At 36.4% G+C, this 11,580-nt stretch overlaps 1 protein-coding gene across 1 annotated transcript; it reads left to right on the top strand.

The window, feature by feature from the left end:
- The first annotated feature begins 1,033 nt into the window (after positions 1-1,033).
- On the top strand, positions 1,034-10,000 carry LOC109155227 (monodehydroascorbate reductase-like). Its single transcript, XM_019302948.1, has 10 exons — positions 1,034-1,184; positions 6,667-6,738; positions 7,317-7,368; positions 7,561-7,641; positions 7,853-7,971; positions 8,060-8,279; positions 8,416-8,534; positions 8,624-8,749; positions 8,915-9,055; positions 9,397-10,000. Exons 1-10 carry the CDS (start codon positions 1,134-1,136, stop codon positions 9,718-9,720), a joined length of 1,305 nt encoding a protein of 434 aa, XP_019158493.1. The 5' UTR covers positions 1,034-1,133; the 3' UTR covers positions 9,721-10,000.
- The last annotated feature ends 1,580 nt before the right edge of the window (positions 10,001-11,580 follow it).

The following is an 11,580-nucleotide window of genomic DNA, read 5'->3' as shown; positions in this document are numbered from 1 at the left end:
GCATTCACTTTCCGCAAACATTCATGCACCTGGGTGTGCTTATAACTATAGGTGCAACTACTTATAACTATAGGTGCACCTACTTTCACCTATAAGTGCATGTAATTTTGCCTTGTTAACATTCATTAATCTGAGTTCAGCGGGTAGTAATACCCCTGAAAACCACTCGCAAACATTCATACACCTAGGTGCAACTACTTATAACTATGTGTACAACTACTTAGAACTATAGGTGCAACTACTTAGAACTATAGGTGCAACTAAGTATTGATGCTCAGTGTAAATTTTTACTTGCACCTATAATACATTTTACATGCACTTGTAATACATTTTACTTGCACTTCGATGTTCAATTATTTACGAAAATGCCACCGCATTTTTTTTAAAAATCAGTGTTTCTCATCCATTAGATCTGGACACGTGGACGAACAGAATTCATTCCTATTTCGCGCCTAGGCGAAGCATTCGCACCTGAGTGCGATTCTATATATATATATATATATATATATATATATATATATATATATATATATATATATATATATATATATATGAAAAAAATTAGCAAGGTCGAGTCGGCCGGGTTAACTCGGCTAACTCGACAGAAATTGACGAGTTAACTCGGCGTAATCGGCCGAGTTAGGCGCTAGGCGGCCGAATTAGGCGCTAAGCGGGCGCCTAGGCGCCCGATCTCCTAGGCGGGAGCCTAGGGAAGAAATCGCCACGGCCTAGGGGCGCCTAGCGCGAGATTTTTGCAACCCTGCTTACGAGACCAATTGCACTATCAATTTGACTTAGGTCTAATTTGACACTTTTCTCAAAAAAAAATTCTGCGATTAGTAAATAAATCTTTGCATATTAGTGAAATTAGCATAAATTTCGATTTGGCAAAAAAAAAAAAAAAGAAGGGCTCAGTCAACAGATGACGGTAGATGGTAAGCCGCGTGTACAGACTGATTGCTGTTTCTCCTTTCCCGTCAACGAATCACCATCTTCAGAGATCCACTATATAAACACCCGTCCACATTCATCGTATGCATTTCCCATCCTACGTTTCCAACTTTCCTTTCCTTTTTCCCTCAAGTGTGGAGAAGTTGTTTGTTCTTTTGTCTCAGTGAATCGGAGGCGAAGCCATGGCCGAGAAATCTTTCAAGTACGTGATCCTCGGTGGCGGTGTTGCTGCTGTAAGTATCTCTCCACTCTCACCAATAGATTGTTTGATTTAAACTACTGCCTTTTGTCTTTAGATTTTTTTTTTTTTTTTTTTTTGGAAATGTGTGGATTGATTTGTCTCGAAACTAGAAATTTATATTAGAGAAATATAGCTCATAAGAATATAAGATCACGCTTTTGATACGCATGAAGTTAATTAGTGTTATTGGGTTACAATTTAATTACATGCGTAAAAGAATGATTATGAACAACAAAATAAGGATTTTAAGCTCGAACCCCTGTGGTGGGGGTGGTCTCAGGATCGAACCTCGTGGTGGGCAGGACGGAGCCAAGAATTCCGTTGAGGGGACGAAGAAGCAGGGACAGATTCAGAAATTTTTTCCAGTGAAGGCCCAACGTTAAAACAAAAGATATAATTTGAAAAAAAAATATCTAAGAAATATAGGTATAAATATTGTTGGATATGAACAAAAAATAAAACCTATCGAAACTTTATAAAAATATTCATAACAAAATATGAAACATAATTAATTTGAATAAAAAATTCATTATAAATTACACATCTCATTATTAATATAAAAGAATGTTATATGTGTGTGTATTAAATATAAAAAAAAACTATGTGAAAATGTGTTGATGCCCAGATTTGAACCCATAACCTTCATTATAACCAAACACATACTTGTCAACTAATCTAACTCACTTGTTAACATTCATCTGTTTTTTATACTAATACTAAAACTTGTACTATATATACATATATACATACAAATGTTATATATGGGGTGGGGGTGGGGTGAGGGGCAGGGACGGAGGCAGAGGGGGGGCAAGCGGGGCAGCTGCCCCCTGTTATGTTCTCGGGCGAAAGCACGCGTCAAAGGGCGAGTAGGGTTATTGGGGTTGTCTATGTTGAGAGATAAATTTAAGGAACAAAGATAATAGGAACGTTTTGAGAGTTTTCCCACCTCTTGATTTTAACTTAACTTCTTTCTTTGTTGTCCTTTTATTAGAATGAAAATCCCCTTTATATAAGAGGGTTACAAAGACTAGTAAAACATAAAAAGGAAAGGAAGACTAACAAAAACATAAAAAGGAAAGGAGAATCATTAAAGATCCTTACCCTAATTATTTGCTATCTCTAAAGGAAATAAATTAATTCTAATAGTAAAGATAATAAATCAGTTATAATAATAAAGATATTCCCTTAATCATCATATCATTACTCCCCTCTTGGACATCAAGCTTGTCCTCAAGCTTGAAATCTAGAAAAGTGGGAATGGATTAGTCTGGGGTCGTTGCGTCAATTGGCTCATCGTCCCCTTCGCCATTAAAGCCAAGCATGTATAGTTGTTGTTTGCAACGATGGCCCTTTACCCATGGTTCATCACAATTATAGCAGAGGCCACGCTTTTGGCGCTCTATCATATCTGTCGGGGAGAGTTTATGGAACTGAGGGCGTGATTGTGGCTGTTGGTGCACTGTTATGGCGCAACTAGGGGGTGTTTGGGATGGGAAAGTTTGTCGGGGAGGTGCATTGTGAAGCAGGAGGCCTTTACGAGCATAATCTCGTGCTATGTTAATGGCCTCATCAAGAGAAACTGGCCGCATTCTTTCAACATCTATACGTAGAACCTCATCAAGGCCGGCTGTGAACGGATTGACTTGTTGAGAATAAAGGACGCTGTCAGCTCTAGCGAGGAGGGTCTGGAAATCATCTATGAATTCGTCTAAATCCCGACCATGTTGTTTGAGGTTTGCCAGTTCACCTAACGGGTTGATGCTCCGGGGTGGTCCAAAACGGAGGGTGCATGCACCTTTGAATTGATTCCAAGAAAATTGTTGACCATCCTGCATGCGACGTTTGTACCACAGTTGGGCGCTATCGAACAGATAATATGCTGCTGTGGTAACCTTCTCATGATCAGAATGCGGTGATTTATCAAAGAACAACTCACAGCGATGGAGCCAAACAAGAGGGTCCCCTTTGCCATCAAAAGTGGGGAACTCCAATCTGGTGAATCGTGTAGCCGGAATGGGAGCAGCTGGCTGCGGCAGTGCGGTCTCCGGAGTGGCTTGGTTGCCAAGAGAAGCTGTCACAGTTGTGGAAGTGGTGGCCTGCGATGTGAAGAAAGAGTGCACCATCTAGGAGAGATTGGTTACTGTTTCGGTTAGAGAGTCCACAGCTGCAGGAAGGTGTTCCAGTTTTTCGATGGATGCCTGGATAGCTCGGACCTCGTCCTGGAGTTTCTTGATATCGCCCATATTGACGCCCGGCAACGGAACCAAAATGTTATGTTCTCGGGCGAAAGCACGCGTCAAAGGGCGAGTAGGGTTATTGGGGTTGTCTATGTTGAGAGATAAATTTAAGGAACAAAGATAATAGGAACGTTTTGAGAGTTTTCCCACCTCTTGATTTTAACTTAACTTCTTTCTTTGTTGTCCTTTTATTAGAATGAAAATCCCCTTTATATAAGAGGGTTACAAAGACTAGTAAAACATAAAAAAGAAAGGAAGACTAACAAAAACATAAAAAGGAAAGGAGAATCATTAAAGATCCTTACCCTAATTATTTGCTATCTCTAAAGGAAATAAATCAATTCTAATAGTAAAGATAATAAATCAGTTATAATAATAAAGATATTCCCTTAATCATCATATCACCCCCTCACCCCACCCCCACCCCATATATAATATTTGTATGTATATATGTATATATAGTATAGGTGTTAGTATTAGTATAAAAAAATTAGTAAATGATAACAAGGGTTTAGAGTAGTTGGTAAGGCATGTGTTTGTTAATTGGAAAGGTCTTGGGTTCAAATCCTTGCATTAACATATATTTGAGTCCTTCCCCTATGGTCACTTTTTTAATATTTATAATGTGTTTTCTATTCAAATTATTTTATCAAATTAATTATGTTTCATATTATGTTATGAATATTTTTATAAATTTTTGATGTGTTTTATTTTTCGCACATATCCAACAATATTTACAACTATATTTTTTAAGTAATGATTATATAAAAAAAATCTTAGGTAATTTATTTATTTTTTTTTAAAATTCTCTCTTTTGTTTTAATGTTTCGTTTTTACTGGAAAAAATTTCTAAATCCGTACTACTTCTTCGCCCCCCCTCAATCGAATTTCTGGCTCCGTCCCTGGTGAGGGGGGCAGCTGCCCCCTGCCCCCTTTGGCTCCATCCTTGGTGGTGGAGGCATTGATTCTTTGAGATGAAAAAGCTTGAGAAAGTATAGAACATATATTACCTTGTAAAGAATCATGAGTGTTAAAAGAAAGGATTTTAAGCTGTTGGCACTCAGGATGACACTATCATTGCTGTCCAAGATCCCACTGTTAAGGAATGAAATGAGCCAAGAGTAGTTGGTACCTTACAGTGTTTATAAACATTGATGATCATTGGAGGGAGATTTGGAGATAGGTAATGTACTTTTGGCACTTAGCATGGCATGATCATTACCTTGCAAAGTGCTAAACGGAGAAAGTGCCCTTTTGTCCTCAACTTGGAGGATTGGACAGCACAGTCCCTACTATGCAAGGTGCCAATATTTCAAAAGTTAGTTTTGTTTGGGGTAAGTGGGTAACCCCAACCAAGATGGCAACAGATCCACACTTGTTACCAAAGAGTCACAAGTTTGAATCCTTGCTCCCTTGGTCTAAGCCGGTCAGCTATAGATAACCTAGGTTGGTTTACTTCCTTGTGATCATTTCTCGGCTAGGGTTATAAGGCAGGGTTTACCTACACCCGGAAGGGCTGTGGGGTTGCCCTCGTCATCGAAAAAAAGTTAGTTTTGTTTGGAGTTTGAATGTAGAATTCAGATTGATTTTGGGTAGGATGAATGAAGGTTTCTTTGTGGATAATGTCTGAATTCCCGTTGTTCAAATTTGAACTAAAAACTCCTTGATCCTAAGTTCCTAACCTATTAAACCACCTAATCCTCTTGCCCTATTCTCTATAGGTGTTTGCAGCACTGTGATCTAGAATACTTCTAGACAAACTCTGTAGCTAAAATACCTTTGTGATTAACTTTGAAAGGCAACATATATATGTTGATTGTTCAGTCCTTGTAAGTTGTAACCTAGAAGTTCAAATTTCTAACCCTTGTTGCTTGTGTAGAGGGTAGGTTAGAAACTTTTTTTAGGAAAGCTTAAAACTTTACGTGCCTAAAAGATATATTCAACCTTCTACTTATTATATCCTTGGTACCCTTTTGTCAAAGTCTGAAATTTTACTCAACACAGTTGTGATCCAGTTCAATTTTGTGGAAGATTTTGAAGTTGATGTGTTTAACTATTTTTTCAGTTTTTCATCGACACAATGTGTAGTAGAGTCTTTTGTGAATGAGATCAAAAGGTATATTTTTTCCCTTGTACGGAGTATTTAAGTAATACTAAATATGTTATATCCACATTTACTAAAAGCTTGAGTTCACACCATTTTGAACCGTATTAACTGAATTTACAACATTTTAATTTTTAGGTACTTAGGTTGTTTGCAGGATTGTTGCCAAAGTTTGTAATTAGTGGTGTCAATTTAGTTAATTTAATAATATAATATAATATATACAAATATAAATATAAATATAAATATTCTCAATAATAGAAGTGTTCATTTTGATGAAATTTCAGCAAGTAAAGTATATACAAAGAATTTTACACTTATGCCACTAGACTACAAAGTCCTTGGCATCATTTAAACTTTTGGTTATATTTTTATCCTCATTACAAAAATTTTATATATAATTTACAAATAAAATCACACAGTATAAATAAAACACTGTACACAAGCACAAATTTAGGAAAAAGGGGATTAACTTTGAGTTTGAGCTTGTGCTTTCTCAATTTGTGCACTTTTGTAGGCTAATATTTGTTTCGCCTCTTTGTAAGGGAGGGAGAATTGGGGATTTGGAGAAACCAAAAAGAATTGGGAGTTAAAAATAGGGTTTGTACTTTTGCGAATTGTGATTTTACACATTTATTTTTTCTATTTAGATAATTATATTATGCATTTATATATTGACATTTAAAAAAAAAATAAAAATTTAGTAATGTGAATTTTAAAAGTTTGCAAAATATACATGTAATATGTACATAACTAACAACAAATTTTGAGTACAACTTAATTACATCCTTGGTTGTAATTATGTTTTTTGTCCATTTGATTAGTTACCTTGGAAACCATGAGTTGAATCAGACAGATGCAAATTTGGAGTTGGTCATTGGTGTATAAATAAATCTAAAGCATTATATGCATTGTTTTGACTTTTGATCTTTTCAAAATGTAAAATGAGGCTAGTTGGAGAATGAATTCACTACCAAATCAATGTGTTATCATGCAAGTTTTAGTGCATATTTTCCTTTGAGTTGCTGTAAAACCCCATTCATCTAATGTTAAGGATCTGTTGATGGCCTCATTGTTTTTTTTGAAACCTTGATGGCCTCATTGTTAATTGATAAAAATTTGCTGTCTTTCAGGGTTATGCTGCTAGGGAGTTTGCCAATCAGGGAGTTCAGCCTGGAGAGCTAGCAATTATTTCCAAAGAGGCGGTATGCCATTTTATTATTGGCTCCCTTCTTACTACAGTACATGATTTTTAATTCTAAATTACTATCAGACTATTTGTTGTTGGGATTGACTTTTTATAAGAAGGGAAAGAGTTCCTTTTTTTTTTTTTTTTTTTTTTTTTTTTTTTTTTTTTTTATTGACACACACACACAATATTATCCTGTCTTGGCCTAAAATAGAATTATATAGCATTTGGTCTTCAATGATAATGTAGATTTTCTTCTAGTTCTGTTAGATAAGAGAACATAGAAAAAAGTTACTACAAATGTTCTATCAATTGAGAAAAAGAAAATAGCATTTTAACCTCTGCAGTTTTCCTTAACAGTTAGCTTTCTTTTTGCTAGGTTCATGAAATATTGTTAATGGCTGCCCCATCCTCTCTATCTCTGGACTATGTATTTCTTAATTATCATACTTGGCTCCATCCCATTCATTCTGTTCAAAAACATTTTCTTTGTGTCTTTTTTATTTTATTTTTTTAGTTTAGTTGTTGAAATTAACCATTCAGTGTCATTCTAGAGAACTTTGATGTATGAGAGAATATGTGTTTCCTTTTCAGGTCGCTCCATATGAACGTCCAGCCCTTAGCAAGGCTTACCTCTTTCCTAAAGGTAGTCCTCATTTTGATGAATGATCAATTATAGGCCTTGTAATTCATTAAATATATATCTTAATGTAACCATGTTTCTCTACATATTCTTCATCTTTTTGTCTAGTTCAAATATTTCTTTGCGCAGGGGAATAGAGATTCTGTGGTTTCAAATATTCGTTATTTGTGTCTTACTCATTTTTATCTTCTCCAGGAGCTGCTAGACTCCCAGGCTTTCATGTATGTGTTGGAAGTGGAGGGGAAATATTACTTCCTGAGTGGTACACAGAGAAAGGTAGTTGTTGATTCCTCAGCTCCTCCCTACTCCCTAGAGACCAACATTATAACTACAATCTACTTTTTCCTTTTGAAAGTGCAATTGTAATCTAATTTCTGTACCCGGGGTCTCGCACTTCAACTTTCTCATTGTTCTTTTGGACAGTTAATGACATTGAATTTTACATAAATGGAAAATCTCTGAAGAAAGCTTGTCTTTCTTGTCACAGGTATTTCATTGATCCTGGGTACGGAGATTGTTGAAGTTGATCTTGCTTCAAAGAAACTTGTTAGTGCAGCAGGGGAATCATTCACATATGAAGTACTGGTTATTGCAACTGGTTCAACGGTGAGTATTGCATTAAAGGATTTGTTACCTTTTCTTAGCCACTTTTGTCTTAGCCCATTACATGGATTTTCCATTTTTGTATGTTCAGGTTATAAGATTATCAGATTTTGGTGTGCAAGGTGCTGATGCTAAAAACATCTTCTACTTGAGAGATATTAATGATGTAGATAAGCTTGTGGAAGCAATCAAGGAAAAGAAAGATGGGAAGGCTGTTATTGTTGGTGGAGGGTACATTGGTCTTGAGCTTAGTGCTGCGCTCAAAATGAACAATATAGATGTCAGTATGGTATACCCAGAACCATGGTGCAGTAAGTAAACAGCTATAGTACCTTTTTTTTTCTTTTCGCATGACATTTACTTTCCTGAAAGTATGTTTACCGGTAAAAGAGTAGAAATCCAAGATTCTCAAGTTAATTAGCAATGGTCTCATGCTGGTTTTTTCAGTGCCTAGGCTTTTCACAGCTGGAATTGCCAATTTCTATGAAGGATATTATCAGAACAAGGGAATCAAAATCATCAAGGGTACTGTAGCATCTGGATTTGAAACCCATCCTAACGGGGAGGTATGTAGTGAGCACATCTGAATTATTATTTCTTTGACCCGGAAAGTCTTGCTATAAACTTATTAGTGTTCTTTCTTCCCTTTGTTCAGGTGAAGGAAGTTAAACTGAAGGACGGTAGGGTATTGGAAGCAGACATTGTTGTTGTTGGTGTTGGAGGAAGACCTCTTACTGCTTTGTTTAAAGGGCAAGTTGAGGAGGAGAAAGGCGGAATTAAGGTGTGTAAAAATCCAATCCTCGTTTATTCCCTTCTTCTCTGTTACGAGGTTTGAAATAAATGCCATGTACCATTTAAATTTGCAGATTCTTCTTCCATTGTAGTAAAACTTTATGTTTTGAATTTGCGGATTCATGTTCTTATGTTTGAGGACTTTTGAGTGCAGACTGATAGTTTCTTCAAGACAAATGTTCCGAATGTATATGCTGTTGGTGATGTTGCAACTTTCCCGCTGAAGTTATACAGTGAACTCAGAAGAGTTGAACATGTTGATCATGCTCGCAAATCTGCAGAACAGGCTGTAAAGGTATCCAATATCGCTACTCAGTATTTTTTTTACCTAATGATAAATGTCTTAACACACTATCAATCAATTTCCAGTGTTAAAGTTTGTGAATATGAGATGAGGTAAAGCTTTGTGTTTGTAAACATAAACTTATAAATTTTCTCCTAACCTCTTTGTGGTTGATTGCTACCATATCCTTTAGAAAGAAATATCATCGTTTACCCAGAAATTCTCCTTCCAAGTGATCCTCAGTTCCGATATCTTTACAACTACAAAAACCGGTTTTAAATTGTAGAACTGGGCTCTGTCTATGCTCTACCTTTAAAGCGAGGCAAAATTCTCATCACTGCTACTCGGTGCAGGCAATATATGCAAGCGAAAAAGGGACCTCCATTGAAGAGTATGACTATCTTCCATACTTCTACTCCCGCGCCTTTGATTTGTCGTGGCAGTTCTATGGTGACAATGTAGGCGAAACAGTGCTGTTTGGGGACAATGACCCAACATCTGCCAACCACAAGTTTGGACAGTACTGGATCCACAATGGGAAGGTCATCGGCGCATTCTTGGAGGGCGGGACACCCGAAGAGAACAAGGCTATTGGTAAAATGGCAAGGGCTCAGCCTCCTGCTCTCAGCTTGGAAGAATTGGCAAAGGAGGGCATTGACTTTGCCACTAAGATTTGAAAGTTTTCCAGTACATGAGTGAGAGAGCTTTTTGGAGTGTTTTTTCCCCCCTCTTGGTAATAAATAATACAGCAGTGTTCATTTGCCTGTCAACAGCTTTGTGTAAATTAGAGATTTCAGGGGTTTGTAAAATAAAAACTCTTCATCTATTTCATGTTGTTGATTTGTGTACTCGGGTATTCACGTTTGATAATGTGTAAAGTCAGGAAGTACTCGAGATTTTCACTTGTGACTCGATTTAGTTTTATGCGATTTTTATGTGATTAGACTTTGTTTTTTTTCTTCTTATGTATACCAAAAAATAAAAAATCAGGCTTGTGCATCTGACCTCTTGTGATTGCTTATTAGGTTATTATTTCACGTTTTGCCAAAAAAGAAATTATTTGAAGTTGCTTTGTTGATTTCTATAGCCATACAAATGGGACAAGGAAGTAAACGCAATGACATTAATTTTAGGAATAAGGGTCAAATAGGTCACTCAACTGCAACCAAATTACAATTAGGTCACTGAACTCAAAAACGATGCAATTGGATCTTTGAATAACACAAAATTATGTAATTAGGTCCAAAATAACCTTTTTTTTTTTGAAGGTCAATCTTGCGATTGTATTAATGAATCAAAGCCGAAATAGCGTCAGGTGGGATAGCATCCCAGTACATAGCTTGATCCTGTGTAAATGCTAACGAAGCTAAAAAATGCGCATGTAAATTAACCTGTCTAGAGATGTAATCCAAAGTAATACGATTAAATAAAGACATAAGCGTTCTGCATTGGTCAACTGTGACCCCAACGTACGAATGGATCGGCGTGTGATGGTGCCGGATAATTGTAGTCAATTCTATGCAATCCGTGAGTAAACTTACTGATGTGTTGTTCCGTTCAAGTAACCAGGACAGTGCTTCCTTGTATGCCTGGGCCTCCTGAAACACCCCGTGTTACGGCCCTTAATCCCGAATTAATTATTTAATTAATTCCATTAAAAATAATTAAAAAGGATTTAATTTGATTAGAAATCCCTTTAATTAATTAAACGTGGTCCACCACGGATCATGGACCCTTGCCTAAACTAGAGTCATAAGCCTATTAGGAATAAAGAAAGTATACATTTACTATTCAGATTATGGTTAGGATTCTCTTTAATTAATTAATATGGTCCACCATGGTCCATGGGCCCTTATCCCTAAAGCCAATCCCTTAGTTCTATAAGGAATAGAATTAGTAAATCCATGCCACTTAGACCATAATTAGGACTCTTAATTATATAAATAGAGACATAGAAGGCACCTAGAACACACACCACAAATAATCCCTCACCACACAAGAAAGTTCCAAGAACTCCCGTAGTAGAAATCAAGAAAGGAGAAATCTTAAAGAAAGACCCTTCATAGCCAAGGAAATTAATTAAGGCTAAGAGGTAACCCATATCTCAACAAAACCTATTTTCATAGCTATGATTCCCCTCTTAGGATTTCCTCATATTATTGTGTATTGATGATTTGTGATATTATTATTGATGATTGGTGTGATGATTCCATGGGCGATCTTGATGATGGAAGGTTTTTGATAATTATGGTGTTCTTGATGATTATATGACGTTCTTGATGATTATATGATGTTCTTGGTGATTGTAGGATGTTCTTGATGTTTATGTGATATTCTTACCGAATCTGGATATTAGAAGATGAATTGTGCCCTTGTTGAATTAAAAGTGATTAGAACCCTAGGTTGTATCGTATGGAATATTTCTTGGTATATTGGGTGGGAATTCGCATGATTGGGTGTTTATTATGTTTAGAAAAGCATGATAGGTTATGTGCCATATGTTTCTCGATCTTTGATCCGTTAATTGTCTACGTGTG

Source organism: Ipomoea nil, unplaced genomic scaffold (genome assembly GCF_001879475.1).
Source record: "Ipomoea nil cultivar Tokyo-kokei standard unplaced genomic scaffold, Asagao_1.1 scaffold2694, whole genome shotgun sequence".
NCBI lineage: Eukaryota > Viridiplantae > Streptophyta > Magnoliopsida > Solanales > Convolvulaceae > Ipomoea > Ipomoea nil.
This window is presented reverse-complemented; position numbering and strand designations above follow the sequence as displayed.

Excerpts from the sequence above, each read along its gene's own strand:
- LOC109155227 (XM_019302948.1), top strand. The coding sequence starts at position 1,134 with ATGGCCGAGAAATCTTTCAAGTACGTGATCCTCGGTGGCGGTGTTGCT. Across the intron at positions 6,739-7,316 it reads CAATTATTTCCAAAGAGGCG|GTCGCTCCATATGAACGTCC; the intron begins GTATGCCATTTT and ends TTTCCTTTTCAG. Across the intron at positions 8,750-8,914 it reads AGGAGAAAGGCGGAATTAAG|ACTGATAGTTTCTTCAAGAC; the intron begins GTGTGTAAAAAT and ends TTTTGAGTGCAG.